This window comes from Homarus americanus, unplaced genomic scaffold (genome assembly GCF_018991925.1).
Source record: "Homarus americanus isolate GMGI-L3 unplaced genomic scaffold, GMGI_Hamer_2.0 scaffold22250, whole genome shotgun sequence".
Taxonomy (NCBI): Eukaryota; Metazoa; Arthropoda; class Malacostraca; order Decapoda; family Nephropidae; genus Homarus; species Homarus americanus.
Window position 1 is genome coordinate 9,946,531 of NW_024741189.1, and position 14,826 is coordinate 9,961,356.

Sequence of the window (14,826 nt, forward strand, 5' to 3'; positions counted from 1 at the left end):
ATATATATATATATATATATATATATATATATATATATATATATATATATATATATATATATATATATATATATATATATATATACATACAGTATTACCCCGCTTTGCGCGGTTTCACTTAACGCGATTTCTCATATATACGCAGTGCCTCGCCAGAACCGAACTTTCAGTTAACGCGGTTCATCTACCCATATACGCGGTGAAGAATAATTTTTTTTATTTTTTAATTTAGCTCATAAAATTCATACAAATTACCCAGCCAGAATATAATTTACATTGCTGGAATTCTTACAATATGATGATCATTTTGAATATAAACATCATAGCTTTTGCATTAGACATACAAATTTTAGATATAATGTTTACTCTGAGTAAATATGTTATCTTTTGTGCAAAATATATGACATTTATATCAAAAATATTCCTGGTCTTACAAGGAATCCAGCAATGTCAATTATATTATCCTAACTTTAGTTTGAGGTATTATTTATTACTAAAAAGGTAAATATTCTGGTTTTCCCACACATCTGGTAAGGAGGGTTGGTGGGGGGGAGGGAGGGACCGACCGACCATCTGGCGCGGTGTCAAGAATATATTTTTTTTTTTTTAACTGAAGATATTTGTTTTAGCTCATAAAATTCATACAAATTACCCGGCCAGAATATAATTTACATTGCTGGAATTCTTACAATTTGATGATCATTTTGAATATAAACATCATAGATTTAGCATTAGACATACAAATTTTAGATATAATGTTTACTGAGTAAATATGTTATCTTTTGTGCAAAATATATGACATTTATATTCAAAATATTCCTGGTCTTACAAGGAATTCAGCAATGTCAATTATATTATCCTAACTTTAAACTGAGGTATTATTTATTACTAAATGTAAAAATTTAGTTATTTCACCCATTTCTCTTGTAGGGAGGGTTGGGACGGACCACCATTGGAAGAGGGAACAAGGTGGGGTACTTTGATTGACAGATAGTGTCATGAAGAATATTTTTTTTTATTAACTGAAGATATTTGTTTTAGCTCATAAAATTTATACAAATTACCCGGCCAGAATATAATTTACATTGCTGGAATTCTTACAATTTGATGATCATTTTGAATATAAACATCATAGATTTTGCATTAAACATACAAATTTTAGATTAATGTAAGTATTTTGTTTACTCTGAATAAATATGTTATCTTTTGTGCAAAATATGACATTTATATTCAAAATATTCCTGGTCTTACAAGGAATTCAGCAATGTCAATTATATTATCCTAACTTTAATCTGAGGTATTATTTATTATTTACTAAATGTTAAAATTTAGTGGTTTTCCCCCCAAAATTTCTCAGAGAGGGAAGAGCCAGCGAGTGTAATGTGAGAAGAGGGGTAGGGAGTTGAGTCCATTATTTGAATGGACATTAACTTGGCGACTATATTTCTCTATTTCTCTTAAGTGTTAATTGTGTGCATGTACCATCATAAAATTAAGATGTTATTTTTACTAGAACATAGGTATTGTGTCGGAAAAAGTAGAGTTTGGGGGTCGGGCCAGTCTCTATTGGAATTAATCCCGTATGTTCTGTTGTTCACTTTACGCGGATTTCACTTAACACGGTACCCTGTGGGTTCAATTGACTGCGTAAATCGGGGTACTACTGTATGTATATATGTATATGTATATATATATATATATGTCTATATATATATATATATATATATATATATATATATATATATATATATATATATATATATATATATATATATATATATATATATATATATATATATATATATATATATATATATATATATATATAATAGACATGATTACCAGAAGATTAGACACCCCATCTTATTTCACCTGAAAATTAGATACTCGGAGGTTAGTTTAGCGGAAGGTTAATTCAGGTTAAAGTTAGATTAGGTTAAATTAGTGTAACATTAGGTTAGTTTAGCTTAGCGTTAAGTTAGTTTAGTACCGTATAGCGTTACCCAACCTAACTTACAGCTTATTCTACCTGAAGATTAGACACCCTGACATATCCCCAACCTAACTTAATGCTAACCTAACATCTTCAGGTAGTGTTAAGGTGTTTAATTAATCACAAGGCAAAATAAACTGGGGTGCCTGAACTTGGGCATAAATGGGACTGCCCAGTATGGGCCAATAGGCCCAATGCAGTTTCCTCCATTCTTATGTTCTTAACCCAGCAACTGACAGGTGAAACACACACATTTTCTTGAGGACACTTTGCTAGTGATGCTTGAGGATGTGCCCATTAGAATACATCAACTGTGGTACATGCATCATCGTGATCCAGCTCATTTTGCTCAAGTAACACAGTAAATCCTAAATGTTGGATATCCTGGCAGGTGGCTAGGGTGTGCCAGCCCTGTCCCATGGCCACCTTGATCCATTTGACTTCTTTTTGTGGGGCCACGTTAAAAGCAATGTGTATGCTACAGAGGTTCCGACTCATAGGGAATTGTGGAGCCGAGTACAACACAGTGCCACAAGCATTCACAATATGCCTGGAGTCATCAAACGTGTACAACAGCCACTTTTGCAACGGACTGAAGCCTGCATTCAGGAAGAGGGCTGGAACTTTGAGCATTTACTGTGAAAACCTTATTAGATTGCAAATGATTGTAAATAATTTGTACCGTACTAGCAACACTGGATATTTTATTTATACTCCGTAGATTTTATCACATTCCATCCCCAACTCAGCTTGTAGTACAAGCTGAGTCCTGCTGAAGTTACAGTGTACAGGCTTAAGTTACAGTGTACTGGATTATCAAGAGAATCGCCAGAATTTAAATTAATTATTTTCTCTATACTGTATGCATCACAACATAAGAGAGAAAGCATAAAATTTTTATCACAGAAAACTGCATCAGGTTACTTGTGCTCTACATGTAAACATACTTGTGACACTTTAAAGAAAGTGGGAAAGAAGGGTAGGTTGGATTAAGTCCCTCTCATACCTACTCTTCCATTTAAAGCCTCTACACACTCTAAAAATATTAAAATAGTTTTCAAAGTCTCTTTTGAAAATCACATTTATATGATAATGAAAATCCATTTTGTACTGAATCACACACCTTCACCTGAGGTCAGTTTAAGGAGTCATAATGTTCTTTACTGTTTTCAGAAACTTAACACCAGATCCACTCAGTTCTACTTCGTCAAGACATTCTCCCAGGTTTTCTTCTTGGCCGCTGTTAGGTCTTCTAATATTATCACCAATGTCACCAGGAACATTACTATCATTCAAACTTGAATTTATCGATTCTTCCAAGACATTCTTAACTTGAAAGAAGAACTCATCTGTAACATCTATTGTACTTGTGTCAGCATGGTTGGGTTCATCAGGTCCCCTTGGTGGTGGAGTGTCTTCAGGAGCTTCTACATAGTTCTCATTTACAGACTCACTGCTGGAGTGACTCTGAGCAGAACTGGAGGAATTCCTCCTGACTCTGTTTATGCTGACACTACTGGGACAATGTTGTTCCACCTGCCTGTCACCTGGCTTATATAGACTAACAGTGCTACTAGTCTCACTGGGAACAGGGCTCTTACTGCTACAACTTTCCTGCCTCAGTGACAAAACCTTCTTCCTGGGAGAACCTGTCAGTCGGTAGTGTATGACATCAGTAGATATATTGAGAGCTTTTGGATCTTCCTTTTTATCTCTTGCAACCACTTCCAAACTTGTCTTTACTTCCATGTTGTCCTGAGATAGATCATTTCTCAGAGGAGTTGATGTCACAGTGAAAACCCCAGAATCATTGTGGGTTGTTTCTTGATTACCAGGAGGGGGTTGTACTGCAGCCATGGAAGTAATACCTCCCGTGGGTATAAGGTTTGCCAACTTGGTGGAGATAAGATGCTCCAGCTGATTCTCCAGGATGCTGGATGACGTGAACATTAACGGCTGAATACCCCCCATCTGGAAAAATGAGAGGAGTATGAAGAGTTATAGATTACATAAATCCTTTTATTTAAATATTATTACTTAAAGCAGTGCACAACAAAAATAATTTCCTAAAAACAAGTACAACTAAGTCCTGCGACATCCTGTAGTTATGACCACAATAAAATTCCATTTTTAATTCAAATTGGTCCTTATTAGATCATAAGGCCTCTGGGGTTGTAATGGCTATTGGACAACAATATTACTGACACACTAGGATGTGGGTTCATTCTTTAAACTTACCCAAGACACAATGATATCTCTCTCTCTCTCGTATATTTATGGTTTAATTAAGTCAGGTTTAACTTGGTTTATGGTAAATTAATAATTTCACTTGACAAATCAAACAGATAATAACTTAATGCGAGAATTTTATATACTCCTGTAGTAAAATGTCATTTTCTTCTGACTGAAAAAAAAAAGATTCTGGGCGAGGTCTATGATATTTTGGAGTGAGACCGAGACACTAACAGACCACACAGCTGAGGAGGGCAGGTAGTGTCGGTGTTTACCTATACAGTACATAACTTGTCTGGTCACATCTACATTCTTAGTTTCTTGTGTTTGTGTTGTCATATTGTGCACAAAGTGGATACCATAAGGGTTAAAGCTCTGTAATGGACTGAAAGCATTATATATATAGATATATACAGTAATACCCCGCTTTACGCAGGGTTTTTTTACGCGTTTCTAAAATTACGTGGTACCCTGCCAGAACCGGAATTCCCACTTTACGCGGTGCATCTACTCATATACGCGGGTGAAGTATAATTTTTTTATTTAGCTCATAAAATTCATACAAATTACCCAGCCAGAATATAATTTACATTGCTGGAATTCTTACAATTTGATGATCATTTTGAATATAAACATCATAGATTTTGCATTAGACATACAAATTTTAGATCTAATGTAAGTACAGTCATGCGCCGGTTAACGTCCGACCGAACAACGTCCGATCGCATATACGTCCGTGGCCCCCCCCCACCAAACCAAAAAAAAAAAAAAAAAAGTGACGCCTGCTGGACCACCACTCCACGACCCCCTGACGGAGACATGATGATCCTCCCCATACTGGTCAGATATTATGTGCTAAAGGAATATACTTCCTTACTTAGGCTTTTTTAAGCATTTGCCTACAGGTGAAATGTTAACCTACATCTATTGAGGATAAAATCTTTCACCGACAAATTGACAATAACACATTTGCTGTAATCAGACATATCTAGTTGCCTCAACAATTGCAAGTTGCAATTGGGGTTGCAATTGGGGTTGCAATTTCAAATTCTGTGGCATTACTAAAAATAGTAAAGTTTCTCGTGCACTCTAAGATTAAGAGAGAAAACGGAGGACTCAGGCGTCCTGATGTGAGAGAAAACGGACTCGTATGACGGGGGACCAAATAAAAAAAGCATAGCTACATGTTTTGTGGACTACAGTATTAAGCGTACCCTTTTCATCACTTTGTAATAAACCTAGCCATGCCTATGTGTGTTTATGATATTTACCATAACATTATATATATATTTAGTGGGTCTAAATGGTCGTAAAATGGGAAACTTGGGGTTGGGTCTTGGGTAAATGAACCAATTAGAATAAATCCCATAGGTTCTGTACTTTCGTTATCGGCGGGGTCCCAATTAGGCGCGATAACCAAGGGATGACTGTACTGTACTGTATATACTTGTGACACTGGCCAGTTGCTTCTGGTGTTATGGTACAGGGGTACCAAGTGACAGCACTAGGATCCCGCTTCCTCTATCAAGGAATAAACAATTAAAATTTAAATTGAAAAAAAAAAAACATTCAAATAAATTACTATCTTACAAGAATCCCTCCAATGTAAGTTATATTCACCCAGGTCGTTTGGGTGGAAAATTATGAGAAGAGCTTAGTCACTCTTAAGTAATGATAAATAAACAAGCAGGCAGGCCTTCAGCGCCAACTGTCAAATCTTATCTCAAATAAATAAACAAACAAACGGCAGACATTCTGTCACCTCACCTCCCGCCCCCTCCCCCCGTCTTCCCATCACCCTCGTGTTCCAGATAAAAGATTGGTGATTTCTTTATGTTTATTTTATATAATATCTCAGACTAAAGTTAGGATAATATAATTTGCATTGCTGAAATCCTTGCAAGACAGATTAATTTGAATATAAGCGTCATATATTTTGCTCAAGATATAAAAAATGTAGTACATTAGTGTACAATACTGTAGTACATTTTATAAAAAAAAATTCTATTGTATTTTTGGGTAGATTTACATAAATTTCTTCATTTATTTTCATACATTTACATGCACACACCATACTAAAAGAAACATAAAAGAAATACTGTAAATGACTTTAGTGCAAAGCTGGAGTGCACATGTACTAATTTGATTACGGTACTAAAATTGTTATGTCTAGTGCGAATTACAACATGTTTATATTCAAATAAACCAGTATCTTACAAGAATCCCAGCTATATTAATTATATTCACCCAGGTCATTTCACTAGCTTTTTATAAGAGAGAAGCTTAGTCACCTAAGAACTGATAAATATACACGCGTTAGACCTGGGCCTGTGCCAACTGTCAAACGTACTACCTCACCTCCCCTTCCCCCACACCCCCTCGCTCGCTCCCACCCTCTCCCCCATCTGCTCGGCGTTGCTGGAATCCTTGTGAAACAGTGAATAATTTTAATATAAACGTCATGTATTTTGCACAAGAGATAAAAATTAATCACCTGTATCACATTACAGTAGTGATTTAACAGTAAAAGTGTATATGTACGTATATAGTATTCCACATACACATAAGTATAAATAAAAAGTTTATGTGATGCTCGGACAACGTCCATTTCGGTTAACGTCACGTTTCCAAGAACGTATCTAGGACATTAACCGGCGCATGACTGTATTTTGCTTACTCAGAGCAAATATGTTATCTTTTGTGCAAAATATATGACATGTATATTCAAAATATTCCTGGTCTTGCAAGGAATCCAGCAATGTCAATTATATTATCCTAACTTTAGTTTGAGGTATTATTTATTACTATACCTTAAAAGCTAGTGTTTTCCCCCAAACATTTCTCAGAGAGGGAGGAGCCAGCGAGTGTGAGAAGAGGAGGGGGGGGAGTTGAGTCCATTATTTGAATGGACATTAACTTGGCGACTGTATTTCTCTATTTCTCTTAAATATTAATTGTGTGTGCGTACCATCATAAAATTAAGATGTTATTTTTACTAGAACATAGGTATTGTGTCGGGAAAAAATGCAGTTTGGGGGTCGGCCCGATCTCTATTTCAATTAATCCCATATGTTATGTTGTTCACTTTATGCGTTTCTCACTTTACGCGGGCCTCCGTGGGTTCAATTGACCGCGTAAAGCGAGGGTTCACTGTATATGAAAGAGAGAGAGAGAGAGAGAGAGAGAGAGACCGGCCAATCATAGCATCACTTGAGTATCGGAATAAAGTGTATGTGTAAACTATGAGTTGGTCTGGCTTTGTATAAGTGTGTGTTTGTTTATGTTGCAGTAGGCAGCTATCAAACAGGGAGGTACTGCAGCCAGGGAAGATATTGGAAGCATAATGTGTTGTCTAATGGTAGACCCTGCTGCTATATGTGACCAAGTCCCAGGTTGATGATCTGACTTTTTGCCTCATTTACACACAATTGCAGGGTCTCAATTGTTTCTCTTACTTTGACAACACAACATACATATCTTTTTTTGTGCGTGTATTTATTTATTGTCCTTTATTAGTACAGGTACACCACCGATTATCTGGGAACTGATGGTCCGGCACCTCCTTTAGTCCGGACAAATGTATGAGAGGGACTTAACTTCCATCCCTCTCTCCCTCCCAGCCTGGGTGAAGGTAGTTTTAGGCTTAAAGTTTTTATCTTATAAAATGTAGCTGACTAGACTTAGCAGAATATAAATTGCATTGCTGGAATCCTTGTAAGATAGTAAATTAATTTAAGAATAAACATCACATAGTTTGCACAAGAGATAAAAAATGTAGTCTAGAGTAGTACATTTGAATACAAAATGTGTACAGTAATGTTGCTCAAAATTATGGCTTTTTCACATTTAATCTACATTTCATATTTGTTTAATTTAAGTTTCTAGCAGTCCATGATGCTTTAGAGACACAGTGGTGTATAATTAGTGGGCCAGAGGTGTATAGTTGAATTATTATTACCTAACCTCCACTGGTCCGACAAAATGGATAATCCAGCAAGGCTTTGGAACCAAGGGTGCCGGAAAATCGGTGATGTACCTATATTCTTCTTCTTATTATTATTATACTGTATTGTATTGTATTATTATACTGTATTGTATTATTAATATTTTTTTTAACTTTTTTACTAATTTGTATTATTATTATTATTTTCCCCCCAGACCTGTGCCCTGGTAGGCTAATCCCAATTAAAAAAAAAATAATAAAATAAAATGATGTAGTATAGATACAGTTGTAACTAACCATTCATGGATGTTGACTACCACCAAACAACTGGTTCGTGCACCACACACCCCCTCACAATCTATTACACTGTATAGTTACAAAAAAATTATCTTTACAAAATTGTGTTGAAAATAAATGACACAACAGATGAAGAATTTTGGCATCCCTACTGAGACAACAGGAGATGCCGTGTTCATTTTAAAATACATCAACTCCCCTAAGTAGACAGTTTTGGAGTAAATGTACATGGTCTTACACCTGGCTGCCTTGGTCATAAAATACAGTTAAATACCACATATTTTACAAAGATTTACCACAAACTGAATGTATGTACAGTCAGGGTCAAAAGTCCTGTCACCTCTCCTGCTGCTCCATGAACAAGATTCAGACTGTGAACCCAAAGCAGGAGACACTGATGCATTATTCTGACCAAGGAGGCTTCGGGTTCAAGAGTCTGAATCTTTGGGTTGGTGGAGCAGCAGGAGTGCTGACAGGACTTCTGACCCTGACTGTACAGTGTGGTAGTTATGGTCTCAGTGTTAAATCTGATGTTATTTGAGACAATATCTTGGTCTTTTAGTTAAGGTCAAAGAGTTAACCCAATTATTATATTTTTCACTGGTTAAGACTTGGTTAACTGGAGTCATTCTTTAAGAGCTTAATAGATTTTTGTAGCAGCTTAAACCGAGTAATGGAATCGGCACAACCAAGGTCAGTCTATCAGGTAATGCCCTTAAGAAACTGTCATGATATGGTGAGGGATGAATCCACACTACACTACTGTATTTACCGAGCTTAGTTTCCTTTACACCTCACCACTGCACTCAGTAATCAAGTCACTCTACAGCTTTGCACATATGAATATTTTCAAATGTATTTTTTGAGAAGCACATGAACAAATAAATTTAATGAGATCTCTATAGTATACAATGGACTGTGGGAGAGTGTAGTCCATTATATCAAGGTCCAAAAGATGTGACACCTCCATATAACACACTATGTGGGAAAGTGTAGTCCATTATATCAAGGTCCAATAGATATAACACCTGCGTACAACACATTATGTGAGAGAGTGTAGTCCATTATATCAGGGTCCAATAGATATGACACCTCCGTACAACACACTATGCCCAACAGAGAGGTGCCTGTTAAATGGAGGGTTTTCAGTATCAAATCCCATTGATTACTGGAGACAGAAGGACAAGATAACAAATAATAAAAACAATGAGGAACCACAGCTGAATATCGTGCAAGATGAAGCAAAAGCGATTAAGAATGTAAAAAATTAGCCATAATAAAAGATGAGAAGGAGAGACAAGGAGAAAGATAAATGTGTGATGGACCAACAATATTAGGGTGTGACAGTTGCCCCAACTTTGTCCTACAATGCTGTTCAAATTTTGGTGTTGCATATTGACATAAAAAATACCCACATGCAATTTTTGGAAGATTCATGCATATTTGAGTGAGCACCAGCAATTTGAAAAATAGCAATTTTGCTTATACGGCATATGCGCCGATATATGAGATTACACAACCATCATAAGGGATATTAACACAAATCATTTGCCTGTCTTAATTAAAAGCTGTTATCACTAACACAAAAAAGTTAATCATTCATATTCTCTCATGGTACATTAAGGGGTTTTATCATATATTCACAAGGTATTATTTCTCTAGAGCAAGAAACCGTGATTTCTGTTCGGAAACAGATGATCGTTTGCGCTGATTAGGAACGCGGAGTCTGTCATTTTCAACTACTTGAAGGACTTCTTGAAAGCACTCCTCATCCCTGGCAACATTAAGAAAGTCATGGCAAAGTTTTACACCACGGTCTGCAGCCTCATTGACGACCTGAAGCTTGTCCACAACCCGTTTCATGTTCAGGTAGTCGTTATGATCCGCCCATTCATTGGCTGGACTGTGGAGAAAGTGATAGGGCATGCCTAAAATGGTGAAGAACCGGCTTGAGTCAGGCCCAATTAGGTCCACCAGGGCAGTGCCACTTTCTGGGAAAGGGGGAAGATATGGCTTTCCATAGCCCCAATGATTGCGCCCCACTCTCTTAGTAACTTCAGTGCCTTCATGGCACTTGGGGTGAGAACAAAGCCAGTGGGGCCAACTCCTCAGTTAGGTACCAAGTGTGTCTACCGAGTGCCACACGTGCTTTGTCAACTATTGTGGCATCAAATGGGGCAAATTCGGCCAAGGTTTCGACCAAATTCAAGTCATTCAGTGGCTCACTTGCTGGAACGGGGCAAACAATCCACCATGGGACATATACAGCGACTGTGAACACAGCAAACCGTTCTAACTTGCTGATTTGACTTTTAGTCACAACCTCGGCTTTGGGAAACTGCTCTTTGATCTGGCCTGACAAAAGAACAATCTTGAGGGTATAGAGCAGTTTAGTCATCCACCTTGCTTTGTGAAGTGCGCCGGGGTAGACTATCGTGAAGTTCACTGGCTCGGATCCTTTAGTTACAAGCAGCAGACAAAGCTCTACCAGATCTTTGTAGTTGCCACGTGTAAATGGTTGGGCTAGAGATTCACGGAAGAAGTCAGCCATCTCCTGCTGGCGCTCCTCAAACACTCAAGGCATTGCGGGGTACAGTAGTAGTATTTCTTTTTTTCATTGTACGCCAGTTGAGAGAAATGGGTCTTGAACCTAGAAATGCAATTATTGGGATTATTGTATTTCGTACTAAACTATAATATTGTTTTAGGGGTATTAAGATTGATAAGATCGATCATTTGCTTGGTGGTAGTATATCTTATAAGTCTAATAAAAGAAATTCCACTAAATTTGTTCATTAGATAATAATATTCCTTGTTATTTTGTAAAGCCGACGGTGCTAGCTCAAACATGCACCGATCTTCAAGAAAATTTACAGGGGTGTTTCCAAGATAAATACACAACACTAAAACTTTGAACAGCATTGTAGGACCATTTTTTTTATTTTTGGAGGGCAACGGTCACACCCTAACCAACATGAAATAAAGAGAAGCAGTTTTATATTACATTACTTCACCATACACCCGGTAGGATAAACTGCACAACAAGATCGCACCTTCTGAATAAAGTGCTAGAATGGGAAGAGGTGACCCTTGTGAACACTAAGTCACGTACGACGCTCACTGAGCCACTTCCTGAAAAATCAGAAACCATATTGTCTCATGTGGTTACTTTTGCCACTAAGTCCTTTATTATATTCTGTGAGCCTTCAAAATGTTCATCTAATTCCTAAAAGATAATATAGAATATAAGTAAATTATACTTCAGGGAGCTACAGTGGGGTAGTGTTATATGAGAAAATTCCTTAGAAAAAATAATAAAGGATTTAGACACCATATTATTAGTTCCCAACAGCTGATGGAAAGGTGAAGCATTACTGTAGGATACACATGGAGAAATGGATGATGTAGCACAACTCTCTGGTCCATAGCACATTTTCCAAAAGCAAGTCCTGACACAACACAGGGCATAACAGAGTACCAAAGCCTCTTCCAGGAGTTAGAACCATGAGAAAGGATAACAAGAAGACCCTGTAAACTGAAAACATGAGAAGTGGTGCACACAGTTTGTGACCCATAATCTGACACACAAACCACTAGTTCATGGTCTCTGTTGTAACATCTCTTGAAGCACACAAGAAGAAGGACAGAGACTAAACTTACCCCAAGTACTACAGCCAAAACAGTGAGTCATTCTGTGGTACTAAACCTTCAACACTTCTAAAACTGTACAAGCCTGACAACTCTCAGGAATCCTTCATAATTTGCATCATCCTACAGCTGTTAGTAAGAATGGCTAAATTTATCAATCTCTCTTGATATTAATGAAGGAAAAATCTTCTTTGCAGTTGCTCCTTTTCTTCCTCTCACCTACTCACCAGGTACCCCTCTGTGTCACAATATTTCCTTAGTCTTCTCCACTAAAGTTAATATTTCACAAAGTAGAAATAACAATAATATTATAAGCTTTTTTTATTACTTGATTAATGTCTAAAAAACAATAGATTTCCATTTCTGAAATTCTAATTTCTTGGAATCCTGTAATCTTGTACAAATTGATTTTTAACATGCTGATACTTGGCCCACCTCTAATGTTTCTTATGGCCAAAACTAATTCAGAAGCAAGATTATCATATAATAAGCCATAAATTATTATTAACAATATAATATTGGCTAGTTTTTATTCATAGAAAGTTACTGCAACTGTCTCACCTGTGGGTAACATCGATGAAGTATAACTAATGTAACAGACACAGCCAAAGGGTTAAGGTCTTAATGCCTTCGCTAGGAGACGAGACCCTGAGCAAAATATCCAGACTACAACCGTACAACTCCCTAGTCTTTCCCTCTCATCCAGGATCTACTCTTTCCTTTATTTTATCATTACAGTCAACCCTCACTTTACGCGGTCCCACATTCCGCGTTTCCACGTTAACGCGGTGCCCTGCCAGAACCTAATGTGCTCACATTACGCGGTGCGTGAACCCCATTACGCGGAGAGTGTCCGGCGCGACGCTATTCTTAGATTCGCCCCACCCGCCTGCCTGCCTGTGCTCTCGCCTCTCCCTCCTCCTCCCTCCGTTTGGGCAAGCCGCGCGGTAAGGTTGCGCAGTGTGTGTCTTTGTTGCGTTATCACTGACGTCATATGACGTATCGGACTGTGATTGGCCATGCATCCCTACCCCCCTCTGCTGCTAGCTGTAATTGGCTTAAAGTATTATGACGTGTCCACCTGGGGGAGTGAGGGAGGGAGGGAGGGAGGGAGGAAAGACGATCCTTGACCTAGCCACGCCAGTTTCATCCCTCCACGCCAGACCGTGTAAACGTGCATCCATTGTTCTCTAAAATGGCTTCCGCCGGACCACCACCCCCAGAGAGAAACCTTTCCTTACCTGGACCCAGCGGCACTAAGCCAAAGAAGACACGACGTTCCTTAAGCTACAAGGTGAAGTATACCATCATCCAAGAGGTGGAGAAAGGAACAAGGCAGGTTGATTTGGCGCGCCAGCATGGTGTGAATGAATCTACGATTCGAACAATAAAGAAGGATGCAGCCAAGATAAAGGAGCACATGAAGATCACAAAGTCTACAGGTGCTTCTATGATCAAGTATTTTCACAACCAGGTGCTTCTCAAGACAGAAAAATTACTTGTGAGGTACTTGGTGCGTCAGGCGCAACGGAACATGGCGGTCGACACGCGCTCTGTTAAGGAGTACGCACGTGAACTGTACATTGCAGTGGCACGAAAGATGGGAATTACAGAGCCCAAACCCTTTAATGCTTCCTCTGGGTGGTTACAGAGGTTTAAGATCCGGAACAAGATCACCAATATAAACATTGGTGGTGAAGAAGCGAGTGCTGACCGTGCTGCGGCTAGGGAATTTCCTCCGTTTTTACGTGAGATTATGGAGGAAGGACAGTACAGTGACGACCAGGTGTTTAACATGGACGAATCTGGTCTTTTCTGGAAAAAGCTACCTTCCAAGTCCTTCGTTGTAAAGAATGCCAGCAAGATTCGGGGCCGGAAGATGCAGAAGGAACGCATCACCGTCCTGTTTACCACCAATGCCTCCGGTACCAGTAAGCTCAAGTTATCGGTGATCCACACAGCACGCAAGCCGCACGCCTACAAAACCATGGACATGACCAAGCTAAATGTCCACTGGCTGACTGCACGTAAGGCGTGGATGTTCTCTACACTGTCCCTCTCCTGGTTTGATGACTGTTTTGTTCCCGATGTAAAGAAATTCTGTGAGCGACAGAATGTGCCATTCAAGATTTTGTTGCTGCTGGACAACGCACCAGGACACTCGCCCCTACTGTTAGATCGTCACCCCAACGTAAAAGTGGTCTTCCTTCCTCCCAACACTACGTCTATATTACAGCCCATGGACCAAGAGTTAATCTGTAATGTAAAAGCTGCATTCTCTATGAAAAAATTCAAACTCCTGAACGACTACACCAACACCAGGGAAGAGTTGCGAACCTGAGTGACACCACCACCGATAGCAAGAGCGAAGAAGATGAGGATCAACAGTTGGCACAGCAAAAAATACTGTTCAAACAATTCTGGAGAGTATTTAACATCAAGAAAGCTGTGGACTTCTTGGTGGAGTCATGGGATCAGCTGTCTATTGCTACAATTCGTCACGCATGGAGACATGTGTTGCATGGAATACCAGGTGAGAGGAGGAGTCAATCTGTGACTGGTGAGGTTCAGACTGTTGCAGTAGCAGTGGACCTTGCCAGAGAAGCTGCGCAGACTGTTACAGTTCCAGGCTTCTCCGAGACCACCAATGACGACATCCTGGAGGTGATAATGGAACCTGCTGTGACTACCGACGAGATGGTAGATGATGATG

General features: G+C 38.6%; 1 protein-coding gene across 1 annotated transcript in view; it reads right to left on the reverse strand.

Annotated features, from left to right (window-relative positions):
* Positions 1-2,679: 2,679 nt before the first annotated feature.
* LOC121875702 overlaps positions 2,680-14,826 on the reverse strand; it is an 86,876-nt gene continuing 74,729 nt past the window's right edge. The window contains exon 10 of the mRNA XM_042380339.1: positions 2,680-3,964. Coding sequence (XP_042236273.1) covers positions 3,134-3,964 — 831 coding nt within the window. The 3' untranslated portion in view covers positions 2,680-3,133. The remainder of the gene's footprint in view (positions 3,965-14,826) is intronic.